The sequence below is a fragment of the Amphiprion ocellaris genome, chromosome 10 (assembly GCF_022539595.1).
Source record: "Amphiprion ocellaris isolate individual 3 ecotype Okinawa chromosome 10, ASM2253959v1, whole genome shotgun sequence".
NCBI lineage: Eukaryota > Metazoa > Chordata > Actinopteri > Pomacentridae > Amphiprion > Amphiprion ocellaris.
This window is the reverse complement of record NC_072775.1, coordinates 19,310,976-19,326,184: the sequence shown is the minus strand read 5'-3', so window position 1 is coordinate 19,326,184 and position 15,209 is coordinate 19,310,976. Positions and strand designations below refer to the sequence as shown.

Genomic DNA, 15,209 nt, shown 5'->3' with positions numbered 1-15,209 from the left:
TAATGAAATGTCTAGTGGCCGAATGCCAGAATTTATACCATTAGTCTCATATTTTGTTCTGCTGCTACCCCTACTAGTGTGTGCTGAAGTTTCTCCTAATATGCAATGACTTTAACATTATATTCTCAACAGTGTATGTTTCACAGATGTATTTTTTTTCTGTTTGCCTGTGTGACATGTGCAGACTGACATAGAATATCATTATATCTGAGCCAGGCGCAGCAGGCTGAAATGACTAGCAGACATGTGGGTCGGGGTTTAAGGGTAGGAATTTCAAGCCGGAATCACTTCAGCTTTGAGCAGCTCAAACAATGCTAATTGCGTCAGGCCCTGACTGTCAAAAGTGTGAGGATAATTAGAGTGAGGGGGCAAAGTGAACCCGGGGTGGTAAGTGTTATTACATGACAATGCTCGGGAGCCAATAGGAGCATGGAAAAGGTAACAGGCTGAAAGGAGGGCTAATTAGGGGAGAGCAATGCAGAAAATACAAATGGTAGCTGCTCCCTCGGGGGCCCACCATTGCTGCAAACAACGGCCATTATTGGCAGTTCAAGCGGCGCTCGGCTTGCACTTCTTAAATTGAACACATTTCCATGTTCTACTTAGATTTTACCTAATTGTTGTCTCAGAATTGCAGACAGTTACATTTTTTTTAAGCTTGAATCATTTTATTCTGTGATAATGGGTTTCTTTTTCCTTCTCTCTGTATTTTTCTTCTCTCTTTGCAAATTGTCATATCTGTAGATCTTCTCTATTTCTGACATGACATTGTATTACTTAAAAAAAAAAAACAAAAAACGGAAATCCAGGGGAATAACCTGTTCCAAGGTAATTTGCCGAAAGAGGGCACAGATTTGAGAGAAATAGTTAATATTCCCCCAAAGCAGAGCTATTTGGCTGTGCTCCCATCTGCTGTGTTCCGTCTATAGATTTTTCCTCCTGTGTGGACTCCAGACTGTCCCCTGTTCGATCGTCGGTACTGTAAAATGGATTATATTACACTCCATTCTGCCGGGATTCTGCCTTTTTCTCTGTCTTTCTTTGCAGAGCAAGTAAAGCAAAAGAAACAAATGAGGGGGTTTGTACGACTGTAAAACAAACTGTTGTGAGTCCGGATAGGTTTGGCTCTGCGGTGGATGTCCTCTTTAGGTGGAGGCCTTTCTGATGCACTGTAGCTTTTGTATTTGCTCAAGAATTTATGAGATTGCCATTGGTCTCCAGTGAGTCAAGATTTGATGTCTTAGCCAACAGCCAAGACCACAGAGAGATGAGGGGATGAATTCTTTCGTCTTTCCCCATTCCTGTATCGCGTGTAATGGCCCGTCTGTTTAAAACTGTGGTAAACATTGGACTGCTGTTGCCTATTTATTTTGTGCCAGTGGATTTTTACTGCATGATGTGTGGTCTCATTGTATCGGAGCAGTGACCCTTTTAACTTATTAACATTTTTTATTTGCTTAAAGTTTGTTCTGTGTCTCTGTCTCGCCCTCTGTCAGGGTTCAGCCGTGCAGCCCTCCCTTTTGGTCTGGTCCGGAGAGAGCTCTCATGTGAAGGATATGCAATTGATCTCCGCTGCCCGGGGAGTGATGTCATTATGATCGAGACGGCCAACTACGGCCGGACTGATGACAAGATCTGTGACGCTGACCCGTTCCAGATGGAGAATGTCAACTGCTACCTCCCCGATGCCTACAAGATTATATCACAAAGGTAAAACACTGGGGGGGAAAGGTGGGATCTCATTTCACAAACACAACCAGGAGCTGAGCAGGAAAAGTATGGAGCTCATTTTCTAACGTTTCTGCACACAAAAGAACTGTTTAAATTATCACTCGCCTCCCGCTGCCACCTACATACCGGACAATTAATCGACATCTCACACCTTTTAAATTGTATTTATTCCTTCATTGACTAGATTATGTAGGTGGCATTTGAAATTTAGTAAACTGGGGCGCAGATTAATTCTTGACAGGCAGGAATTGACATCCATGCGGCAGAGCTCTTCACACCAGCTGTGCGTTGTTGCTTCTGTTTGAGTCATAATCAGTGTAACTCAGAGAGAGTGCGAGTCACATGCACACCCTCTTAATTCCCTATCTGGAACATTGGGCTTGCTTTGTTCAAACACTTGTAGTGCACTGAAGTGGCTTTGCCTCAGGTAGTGAGCAATGCCCATCATCATGCCTTTTATCCTGGTTACCCTCTCACAGGATGCTGCCTCGCTGTCAAACGACAGCACAGCAACACTTCAACTCGACTGCTGCTTACCCCTAGAGGTGTGTGTATTTTTAAAGGGCACTCGATGAACTATTCATAAATAGTAACCAGCACAGTTCATCTTCTAATGCACTGCTCCGTCCTAACCTGCTCTCCCCCTTAAGCTAGCTTCCGAGCATCATCGCCCACCATCCTAAACCTCTGGGATTTTCCCTGCCTCATTCTCTTCTGTATTTACCCCCCACGAGATGCAGCACTAAAGCATAGTTTTAGGAATAGATCAAGCCCTGCTGTCTTGCTCTGTCATTCTAAATTTACACCACCGTCCTAGTACATTCGTACAGTAACACTCTGCTGACAGTGCCCATGCCCCTTGGTTTGGCTGCAACCTGCTACATTGTGCATCACATCTGTTGACAAGTCAGGCTCTCACTTGTTGGAGCTGCACTTCAAACTTATCTCCATCGAAGATTCCCTGGAGGCAGAGCCGAGAAGAGTCTGTGCCACAAGCCCTTAACCAGAATTATTCTAATGGTTCAGATCAGAGGAAATGGGCTCCTGACCGTAATTAAGGTTGATGTGATAACCGGGGACGTTAAAGCAGTCACACAGCTCTGGGAGACCCCGATCAGTCCTCCTTCAGTCTGCAGCAAACCAGAACAAGGGTATTTAAACTGCCACACATTAAGACAGAATGCTCTGCCAGTATCATCAAGATTAACAAAAGGCAATAGCACCGCAGACAGATAAACAAACATATTAAACTAGACTGGGGAGGTAGAAACAGTGGGGAGTCTGCCGCATAGAGTGGCAGTTTTGTTGGTTTGGAAATTGCGACAGAAAGTATTCATCAGCAGCCTGTCATTCACAACAAAAACAACTAGACAGGAATCAAATGGCTTGATTTTCAATGTCTACATCAAAGTGTTTTTGTCAAATAAAATGTTTGGTTGTTGACAAAAAAGTAGCTGGATGAAAGATGTATGAAGGAACTGATGGAACTGCAGGTTAGAGGGGCTGTTTAATATTCAGGTGATCGTTCCCTCAGAGATGTACTGTAAATGGACGGTATGTCTGACCTTTCTCTCTGTCTGCTATCTTCCGTCCACCTCGCTGTTTTCAGACTGCACAGGTTTAAAAAGTATTCATGAAAAGATAATCTAAATACAGACATTCTGTTGCCTTCCATTACCGTTTTTAAAAGGTCTTGTACTGCTTTACCCGGTAAAGCTAACAGAACGAGTCTTTTACCTGGTCAAAGGTGCACCTCTTTGGTAGAAAGAAATCAGGATTCAAGCACTTCACTACCGAGACATCCTGCTCAGTGCAATAGAGATTGAAACAGAGGAAGACTATCAGAATGCTTAGCAACAACATGCCGCTTTTCTCCAATGCAGGAGCAACTAAGAATTACAGTAACATAAATGCCAGAGCTTTAAAGGAATTAGCAGTGGTGGAGGAAGTATTTAGATCCTTTACTTAAAGGTGGAATAATCAATATTTGTACTTACAGTGGATCAAATGATAATACGCAATATGAACGATTTTCTCTTGTTATGATGAACCCACAGAGAATCATCTCCCAGCTCTCTCAGTTCTGCAAAGCGTTGTGTTGTCTTTTAACTCGTTGCTTTGGTTTTCCGGCGAGCAACTTAAATGTTCTGATTTAGTCTCAGAATCCACTCTCATCAAACTGTAAATGTCAAAGCACAAAGTGATTTCAGCAAAAAGGCTCTGTAGAAACTGACTGCACACTATCTCTTCCGCAACAGCAACAGGAGCCGACTGTCTGCAACTGACTGCTCAGTGGAACGTCTATATTTCATATAGTCAGATATTTCCCTCTGGAGGTGGTAGAGACCAAAACCAGAGTTAAAAGCAGAGTGAATATTTATAAGTCTGCCAGTAACACAACTCCAAATGAGCTCTAATGTTGCTCGTAGTAGCAACTTCATGAGGTGCGAGTGTTTACAGCTTGTTATTCCTCAGTCAAGTATTGTAAATAAAATACTCATTATGCAAAATTATTCTTTGTATGTTTTTAGTGGGTTATTATTACTGATGCATTAATGTGTAAGCTGCACTTGAATGCTGTTGTTCGTCCTGGTAAAATTAATTGTAACTATTTGATATGCTGTTGTATACTTACACCATCAGTACAGTTCATTATATCAAGGGAGCTAATTATATAGTTTATATGGTATAACTGAGGGATCGTCAAGCAAAAATTTCCATACTAATCTTATAGCATGTTGTAATCCAAGAATTGCTAGGTGATAAAAATGTTTTGTTTTATTTGATATAATAAATAATTTTTGGTAATTTTTAAATGACCTGTTTTCATTAAAGAACAAAAGAAAAAATGTTTTTTTTTTAATTTTACCAGAATAATTTGAACAGGTAATCATTTTAATGTTAACACAGCAATTCAAAAACACGCATATAAAACACAGTTACACATAAAAACAAACTAGAAAGGCACTCAGAGAGCACAATACTCCACCAAGGATGTTGATTCCACCATATGGTATTGTCAGAAATGCTTTTTTTTTTTTTTTTTTTTTTTTTTTTTTTTTTAAATAAGAAATGCAGCATTCGCTTATTCGTTATTGATGATCAGAATTCACGGCACTATAGTCTGTGGCCATTTAATATAGATGCACCCACAAACAAAATGACCTTGCGCTGAGCACAGACGTGTGTTATGCATGTGTACGTTATGTTACGGATACCAAATCACGTCACCTAAATATGTAGCAGGCGGCGGGAATTAACAGGGCTCAGAAACACCTCCACAATTTAATCATTTGTTCCTTGTGTCATTTCCAATGGATAAGTCCGCAGCGGTCAATTTGTCGTAGGATCGCAATCATGTGATCATCAGCAGGCAGCTGACGTAGTGTTCACTTGTAGTCATAGTTACAGTGATGCCATGGCGCTATCTCGCAATGATACAGAAATCTATAACAAATGCGTGGATCCAGACTAAAAGCCGCATCACTGCCAAAATCTAGTCAGTTGGTCCTTTTGCCATTTCTGATCTTTCATGAAAATTTCATCCAAATCTGTTCATCTGACTCTGAGTAATGTTGCTAACAGACAGACAAACAGACAGAAAGACAAACAAACCAATGCCACATAACCCTGCCACGTTCCTTGGTGGAGTAGCAAGGATAAAGAAATCATCTCACATATTCACACACATAAAAAGAAAAGGCAGTAAAAGCTGGAGGCACACAGAGGACAAGCAGGTCAGCCTGCTGCACCACAGGGAGGTTAAAGTGATGGCGTATCACCAGACAGGGATCCTACATCGGCTTCTAAGTTTATCCTGACATAAAGTCTGTCAGTGCTCAGAGCAGGCTGTTGCTTTGGAGTGCGATGCTTTGGTGGATTTAGCAGGGGACTCAGGGTTGTGGGTGCTTTTAGGCTGCAAAAGCCATCTCCCAAGGGCAATAGCTGGTCCCTTGCATCCACCACGGGAGACTAGCATGCCTCGGGAGACCTGCACGGCAGCCGCAAGGGAACAACAGAGGGCAAAGCGGGCTCCATTATCAATAACAGGCTGAGCAGAACCAGACTGGAAGCACACTTTGAGTTTGTTCAGTGAGCAAAACTTGGCAGTTCCATTTTTCATGGCAGTTTGCATCTGATGCAATTAAGTGAAATGATCAACCACTGACACAGGCAGATTCCTTATTGTATTCATGTGTCTTTCACCACTACTACCGACTATCGTTTTATCATCCAGGCCTAGTTTCAAGTGGTCTGAGAAGAAACTAGACTTCTGCACTTCCTCCCCTGCTCCATTTTCATGCTTTAGAAAATCTAGCCCGTGACGGGAGATTTCATTCAATCACTGAAGCCTTTTCACTGATTAGATGAGATAATATACAAAGACAAAAAAGTCAACATGAAGACATGCTTAGATGGTGGACTTTCCATGGGAGAGTGGGGTTTGCATCCCAGGTGAAGTCACAAATGAATGTTGACTTTTAGCTTGACTGCCTCTGAGCGTTTGAAGCATGCGATCATCTGGTTGGAGGAACTTAAAACAAAGAGAGGAGAGGAAAGAGCTGCAGAAGGAGGACTGTATTCTGTATTAAAATTATGTTTTTTTGATTTTTTTTTGTGTGTCCAGATTTAAATATTAATCTGCAAGTAACAACCTCTCTTGTTACCTGACTGAGATTGAGCACATTATTTTCCTATGAAATTGAGTAGGTACCCAAAATGAAGCACACAGTTAAAAGCTGCGTCAGCATGTTAACATTCCTACCCATGAGTGCTCTGTGAATACTCGGATCACATCCAGTTTTCAACTTTGTTTTGTTCTCAGCTACACACCTGTAGAACTGCATATTGTACAGTTGAGAGGTTATAATGTTGGCACAATCTGTCCACAGTCAGACATATAAACACCTGCTAGAATCCTCAAAACCGCTTTTGTGGTCGTTCCTGCTACAGCAGTTGTCTCCAGGACCACAGCTTGCCAACATGACACACACACACACACACACACACACACACGCACACACTCTCAAGATGAAAACAATGGCAGCTACACTTTCCCCAGCTGGTAGTAAATACAGTACTTGAGTAAATTTACTTTCGACCACTGGAAGCTGTTGTCAGTCAGCCTTAGAATCACTTAGGACTGAAATAAATAGAATATCTCGGGGTGCATTTGAGGTGATTCTGTTACTCTCATCTGCTGTCAGTCAATTCACATTTTGATGCAGTGACCCTTCTCCTTCACAGCGGCTCTCTTGAGCATTCACTGCAGCGAAGCCGCAAAAGTAGATCTGTTAAGTGCAGCTGGCACCGAATTATCAGAGATGTTTAAACCATCACGGATGCTATTTGTTAACTCCTTAATGGACTTCACGCCTTTTAATTCCTATATTTTTGTTTAATAATCCATTAGTTTGAATAGAGGGGTTTTGCTATGAAAATGCAAAGCTGGATTTAGAGTGTGGCTTGAGGAGTAGGTCCTCTTTCTGGTTAATGTACGTACATTTACCTTTGTATTCATCCCTTTAACATCCCACATAGTTAAAAGTGCACCGTCATGGTTTTGTCTGGTTGTTCTGAAGCACGATCCCCTTTTGCAGTGACAGAAAGCCTCTTGCATGTCTAATGGCGCTTCGTCCAACATTGAAGTGTATGTCCAACGTGCATCTCTGCCACTGACCTTCTGAAATATTTATCTCAACCTCGCAAATTGTTGAATGTCCCATTTTGGTGCCAATTTTTTCTTGTTTGCCTCTGTCACTGCTGACATTATTTTCAATCCCTTGGCCTCAAGAGAGCTTGACTGAAGTGGAGCCAATTTCACCCTATACAGTATTTACACAAACTGAGTCCTCTGCTGTTCTTTTATCCCCTCCCTCCACTCTCCCTCTTTACTTGAACTTTTTTAGCACCCAGAAACATCTGCTAATGCACACACACACACACACACACACACACACACACACACACACAACCACGTACACACACACGTACACACATACACACAAGTGAAGACACACTCGAGCTATCTTTCCAATTCACACATCAGACTGTGAAATCACTGAGGGACACCATTTCATACTGGAAGGCAAATAACCTCTCGCAGAAATGACACATTTATGTCTTGTTTGTTGCGTACAAGCAGAGGAGCTGCTCTGTTTCACTAGAGGCCAACCATTCCAGTCCACTGCATGTCGCTGCCACCTGTCGTGGATGTTTTAATGAATGTCTTCTCTCTCAATAGCGGTATGAAGACACTAATTCCTAACATGCCTTTAGCAGCTCTCTCACTCTTTCATTCGTCACATCACATCCATTTACTCCTTCCTTAATGTTTTCATTCTTCTCTCTGTTTGCCAAGGTTTTAAACTAGAATGCATATGTGACAGTCCTGGCCGGGATTTCATCAATTTCAATGTAGCTGTAACGATGAACTTTTCCCCCCTCTGTGTTATTAATGTTGTCTTTGCGGAGTTCTCTTGCTGTGGGTAGTCATGATGAAATCTCTGGTCAATCTTTTTTTTTTCTAGGTGCAACAACCGTACGCAGTGTGTGGTTGTCACTGGCTCTGATGTCTTTCCTGATCCATGCCCTGGCACCTACAAGTACTTAGAGGTCCAGTATGAGTGTGTTCCCTATAGTAAGTACGATAGTAAGTATTTCATACTGAAATGTCATTGTGTGTTATTCAAGTGTGTGATGGTAACTACAGTCTCTCTTCATTTGCCAATACTTTGCAGTTTGTCTTACAGATGAGACTTCAACTCAATATATTGAAATATATAACAAGTTTCAGTCATTTTGAAGTTCAGTTCACCCTAATTATGAAAAAAAAAAAGATTGTCTCAATTATCTCTAGTGGAATCCAGCCATGCAGATTGTTTCAGTATTTTATATTTCTCTTTAGGATGAGGTTCTTATAGTGTTATTGTCCATATTTCTCCCTCTGCTCTCTTATTTAAGAAACATTCATGTAAAGTTAAAAAGCCATTTTCAGTGGTGGTTGATAAGCTTTAGCTAATTGTTGCTAAATCTCTAACAGCAAAATCTGTATTTTTTTTTTGTTTAATGTGCTTCCTGCCTGTGCAGAATTTGATTGTGTGTTTTTTGCAATTCAGCCAGATAAACGTTTATACATATCAGCATATTCAGTATTGTCAGCATTTTTGTCTTTTCAGGTTAACATTAATTTGCTATAACTATAACTGTAGTGTTTTTAGTTTATTTTAGGTAATTTCAGATATAAATCAAATCTTTTAGTTGTAGTTACATATTATTTTAACTCCAAACACTGAAAGCAAATCCAAATTAAATTCAAAAAGCAATTGAAGCAGATTTGATGCTGGACCTGATAAATGCCAGCTGAACCACATCCCTGTCTCCCAGCAATGATATTTATATTTAAAGTAATCCAACAGTAAAATCTTTTTCAGAAACAGTTTTGCTGCTGGCCATGGATCATGCACAGACCTTGCTCTGAATAGTTTTCACTGAAACTACTTTCTGCTGAACAAATAGCCCCTATGATTTTCTTTTTAAAAAACTCTGTGTCTTGTATTTATATGGCGTTAGAGGTAGACATTTCCACACCTGGGCAGATGAAATCAAAACTTTCTGCATGACTTGGTACCATGAGGGAGGAAAATATGTAATGTCAATGATCTAATCTTTTAAATAGATCTAATGGCATTGACTTAAGATTCACTGTCTTTCACTGAGATATTGCCGACCAGGGTACACTGTGTTACATTAGAAAAGTTAATTCACTAATTTCCTGTGGAATCACATTAAAGAAGATATTAGTGTAAGGCAGGGTAACAATCCTAAAATTGTGAGATAGTTTTGCATCTGTCCTCAGATTAAACCCAAACTCTTCTGCTCAGTCATTCATCGTCTTCCACTGGGAAATTGGCTTATTTAAATGTAGTGTTGAGTTAGTTAAATCCAGCACTATTTTAAACTGTCTCTGGTATCTGATTTAAGTTAATCTACCTTAAAAGGGTGTTGTAGAGTAGTTTATAAAAGCAGCTCTCGGCTTCATCCGTGCCTGTGAAAGTACTTAGTATTTAAATTGATGAAATGTAAACACTTTCAGAAATATTCACTCTTTTTTTCTTCTTCTTTCAAACAGACCTCCCTTTAACCTCCTGTCCCGTCCCCCCACCTCCCCCGACTAACCTCTTTGCTCTCTTTTTATGTATTTTTTCTTTTTTTTTTAACTTCCAATCTTTCACATATTGTCTCCAGCCTCTCGCCCCTCCACCCAGTATACGCAGCTTCAACAGACCACTAAAGAAACTCCATATTAGGCCGACTATCCATCAGTCATCTCATATGCTGTTGCTCTCTTTGGCTCATTTAAGAGCGTGGTCTGTAACATTAGCACCGTGTCATGTTTTACGTGTGTGGGCGAGCAAGTTTGGAGTCGAGTTTTGATTTGTGTTTATAAAGTTTGAACAAATTCCACCCTCAGTCAATATATGCCAAAAATAATTCCTGTGCTGTTTCTCCAAGAATGTTATCCATCTAAATATGAGCAGGACTTTGGGTTTTTTATTTTTCTCCTGCCACTTAGGGGAAGCATTTTTAGAGGGATTTATTCTGCTTTTACAGTGGCCAATGCATTATTTTGTTGGCAGATAAAGACGGTAAGAATGAGAAGTTTAATGCGCTGGAAAGCATGGCACATAGCTTGTCTCTAGTCATAACTTGTCTGTTTTTATATCCTAGGATGAGAGGCCGTTACGCTAACAAACATCTTATTTTTTTTTCCCTCTAGCTCTTCCTTCCTAAGCAGCCCTGTGGTTCATCTCATGGTCATACCCTCCAACTAATTCTTCTCTTTGTACTTGGTAGTTGACTCATGATAACCTTTCTCTCCCTTTTGCACTCTTTTTTTGCTTTCTTTTCCAATGCCTGAAATAGAAGTGGAGCAAAAAGGTAAATGAGTGGTCTGCTCCTTCCCTCCCCCTCCTTCGGCTCCTTGTTCTGTGGTGTTGAGTACAGCTCCCCCTCACGTCTCCCCCCTTCCCCTCCTGATTGCCTCTCCTGTCAAATGCTAAACCCATAGGAGGATTGTTTGCACCCATGGAGTCCAAATGAACAGAATTTTCAAATAACATCCACGGTCATCAAATGTAGTTTTCCCTCGCAATGTGAAAGAAAACACCAACTGTTCGGTGTCGATTTGTTCCAGGGACTCTTGCTTAGCACTGTTTTTAACCCTTGAAGAATGACTAGTTGTGTATATATTCTTATTTGGCTCAGTCTTAGTTTGCTTGGCCCAATTTCTGCTGCACCCATAGCACGTGATGTGAAATAGCAGTGATGGCTGAGTGAGATTGGCACAGACTGAAAAAAAAGTTTGCAAAGAAAAACAAGAATTCACTGTGTCCCTTTTTTATCCAGAACCAATTAATTAAAAACCGTCTAAATGGGAACCTTGCCATGGCCTCCCTCACCCATCAGTGGTTACTCTTGTCTTTTGCCACAGAAGTAGTGAGAATCCTTTACCACTGTTGTTCAATCTACTCCCCAACCTCCACTTTCATTTTACCTCTGCTTTGCTGCCACCACCACCATTAACAACCTGTTGTTCACTCTTATCACAAGATGTGAAGTCTGTCCCCTTATCATTTTGGTTTATGACCTTAGTTATGTGAGTATGCATGTGTAGTGTGTCCATATACCCAGCTGTTTATGTGGCATTTGACATCAGAGACAGGCTGGTATTTGAGGAGAAAAAAAACACTGAATTCTACTCCTTCCATTTCCCATGTCTTTCATTTGCAGGGTTTTTATATTTTTGGTTCACATTTTATTTTGTTTTGTCCCTGTTAGGATGTAGCAGCAGACCCTTGAGATGCAAGTTCTCTTAACCTGACATTTTTCATTCCAAATAATCACTATGACACATACATTTGTTTTCTTTTCTTTTCCCCTATTCATTAGCGGTAGTACAAAAGCACTAGATAAAAGATTCCTCCAAATTCACAGTCCCTGATCTTTTTGTCCTGCACTTGAGTCGTACAGCAGCGAGAATGATGCCTGTCAAATGTGCTATTATGTGTCTTTTTAATATTTTGCCTTATTGTGTTTTGTTTCGCTCTCTTCTCTGTCACTAGTTTTCATTTGTCCTGGGACTCTGAAGGGTGTAGGAGCCGCCACCTTCCTGTTCGAGGCCGAGCAGCAAGCGGGGTCGTGGTGCAAAGACCCGCTGCAGGCCGGAGACAAAGTCTTCTTCATGCCCTGGACGCCGTACCGCACCGACACTCTCATCGAGTATGCCTCTCTGGAGGACTTCAAAAACGGTCGCCAGACGACCACTTATAAACTGCCGCACCGTGTTGACGGGACAGGCTTCGTAGCTTATGATGGTGCCATCTTCTTTAACAAGGAACGCACTCGCAACATTGTCAAGTTTGACCTGCGCACACGCATCAAAAGTGGCGAGGCCATCGTCAACAACGCCAACTATCACGACACCTCACCGTACCGCTGGGGGGGCAAGACGGACATTGATCTCGCAGTAGATGAGAGAGGCTTGTGGGTGATCTACGCCACAGAGCAGAACAACGGGCGCATCGTGGTGAGCCAGCTCAACCCCTATACGCTCCGCTTCGAGGCCACGTGGGAAACGGCGTACGACAAGCGCTCCGCCTCCAACGCCTTCATGGTCTGCGGTGTGTTGCATGTAGTGCGATCGACCTATGAAGAGAACGAGAGTGAGGCCAGCCGGAGCCAAATCGATTACATCTACAACACCAAGCTGAGCCAGGGCGAGTACACCGACATCCTCTTCCCCAACCAGTACCAGTACATCACCGCTGTGGATTACAACCCCAGGGACAACCAGCTGTACGTGTGGAATAACTTTTACATCCTGCGCTACGATCTGGACTTCGGGCCGCCAGATCCTGCTGAGGGTGAGAACTGCTCCATTTTTGTTTAGTTGGTTGTCTTTATGTAATTCTTTTATTGTTTGGCTGCAGCGTGGGATGTCGCAGATGGCTGCCTTTTAATTTTGGATGCAATTCAGGTGTGATAAAGAAAAGAGGGTTGTGTTAGTCTTGGGGAAAGGGCTCATTTGCAGACAGAAATTACTGATTCACCTTGGAATGAGGGATAGCTCCCAGTGGGAGCGCGGCGCTACAAAAGCCTGCTTCTTTATTACCATGAGGCAAGCTGAGGCACTCTCTCCAGCTGAATCTTGGACCCTATCAAATTCTTTAATCTCAGGCCTTATCCAAAACCATTATGAACACTGCCCTCCTGAACTTCCCTCTAATGCCGGGAATATGTTTGAGAAATATCATGCACAGTATGACAAAGGTTATCCTCTCTTCCCCACCTCAGGATTTCAAGTTGCGTTGCCATAGTTACCTCATCAACTTCACCGAAGCCATTTTTGCTACAAATCAGGAGATAATTGCCGTCCTATTGTGGGATAATATTTTTCAAACCACCAGGCTGAAGTGTGTGTGTGTGAGTTATGTACCACATGGTGAATCAGAGTAGAAGAATGGCTGAAAAGAGAGATCAATTACAGTGAAGAATCTTGTCAGGCGGTTAGAGGGCTTAAATTAATCTGTGAAGTGCTGGGAGGCGACATACGTGTCATCAGACAGGGACCTTACATCAAGCTGATAATGGGTTTAATTACCTGACTGCAGCCAACTTATCCCATAGAGCCCGGTTAAGTCTCCTGTATGAAGTGGGGAAACAGGAATCTTGACCCTACTCAATGATACGTTGGAGGCTCAGGTTGCCCCCGAGCGCTGGTCCAGATTAGACTATGATTTTTAACTTCTGGATATTCGCGGGGGGACGCCAGGGGAGAAATCTGATTCTTGACCTGAGCTGTTGAAGGTGGGGGTGGGGGGGCGTTGTGGCGTTGATGTCTCAATGGAGGCTGTGTGCTCCTGAACTCTGGCCTCTTGTCAACACGTCTGTTTGTTTTCCTGCTGTTCCCTGGAATCTCCGCAGCATGATAACTCGACACCCAAGGGGGGCCTCCAAGTTTGTGTCTGTTTTGCTGAACAACCAAAGCGTCAATTAAGAGTATGTTAGAGGAGATATGAAAAATACTCAGACTTTAATGAGTTCGCCATGCACGCAAACTGCCTGCTCAACTGTTCACGTCCTGATGTATGTAAATGTAATTAACAACTGAATTATCATAATTACCCTCCTTGTCTGAAAAGAGTCTCCGGGAGAGGAGGAAAGTGGCCATCACAGAGCATTTTCAGTGAAGGGTTTAATGTGCTCTCTCAGCTACTGTAATGCCTCGGTAAACATAAATGCCACATAGGCTTGGTGCTGCCACTTGCTGCAGGAGCAGTGTATTTAATCAAGAAACTCAACAGAACACAGTTGTTGATTTCACTCATTATTCTAAGTACCAGTTTCCTGCCACTGAGCCTATCAGAAATCTGCGTCTTTGCAGAAGAACTTGTCATTAAGTGTGCTTTATGAGAAAATTTTGAAATGTTGTGTATTCGAGAAGGAGAACAGCGGCATCTTGAGATGTCAAGGCCAGCAGCAGCCAGCCAGGCTTTGTGAATGGCACTTGAAAATAATTGGTTCTTGTTTATTAGGTTTCTTTTTTTCAGATCTACACCTTTAACTTCTTTACTGTGTAGCTATTAGGATTTATTGCTGCCCATGATATGCCGTAGAATTAAACAACCTATTCTGCAGGGTAATCTAATGGTGCTGAAATAATGTCTCTCTCTCTCCGAAACTGAGGGGCACTTGAGGCGTAAAGGAAATTAATTGTGCCCATTAAGATTCATCGACCACAGACTGAAGTTACCTCGAACACCAAACCCAATGTGTCTCTCTCCTTTTTCGAACTCATGTAATACAATGAGCGTCGGTGTCCTTTTCTGTCAGAACCATCAACCTTGACTGTAATGCTCATCCTGGAGATGTGCTGAAACGCCAGCAGGATTAGGGGTTTATATTAAAGGAGTTTAAGCAAAGTGATCAAAGCAGAAAATAATTGACCTTAGCAACTTGTCTGTATTTCTTTTACCTTGTGAAGAGCGCTTGTAACACTGCAGGTTTCTTAATTCTGGCCCCAGTTGAAGTGATTAGCCAGGATCATTCCCCATATTGATCTTTCCCCTTATTCTTCCAAACAATTCACACAGATTTAGAGAAAACATCTATGCGCTGCTAATGCATTGTGAACACAAAACACTCATGGTCAATACTGAGAGAGTCCACCTCCTCAGAGGTCTCTCTAAAAGAGATGCATGCCAATAAAAAGCACATCTATTTACGCAGAGCTACAAAATTTAGAAGGACACCGGTAATGTATTCTCTGTGATCTGCAACGACGTTAACTGATTTCAGTCCAAGGAATTCAAAAAAACAATCAGAGGAGCCTGTAATTGCACAGAGCAGTTCAAACTAACAAGGAAGGAAAGGAGAAAATGAATTTGTCTTTGAGGTAGCATTGATTTGAGGCCTTA

General features: G+C 41.9%; 1 protein-coding gene across 13 annotated transcripts in view; it reads left to right on the top strand.

The window, feature by feature from the left end:
- The window catches only part of LOC111579000 (adhesion G protein-coupled receptor L2-like), an 85,791-nt gene that overhangs the window by 34,572 nt on the left and 36,010 nt on the right, over nt 1–15,209 (top strand). For 9 of the 13 annotated variants that reach the window (XM_023286045.3, XM_023286049.3, XM_023286047.3 and 6 more), the window contains exons 3-6: nt 1,497–1,710; nt 8,262–8,371; nt 10,657–10,671; nt 11,856–12,656. In XM_023286045.3, the coding sequence (XP_023141813.2) occupies nt 1,497–1,710; nt 8,262–8,371; nt 10,657–10,671; nt 11,856–12,656 (1,140 nt within the window). The remainder of the gene's footprint in view (nt 1–1,496; nt 1,711–8,261; nt 8,372–10,656; nt 10,672–11,855; nt 12,657–15,209) is intronic. The other 4 variants (XM_023286052.3, XM_023286046.3, XM_023286053.3 and 1 more) reach the window with 1 other exon arrangement.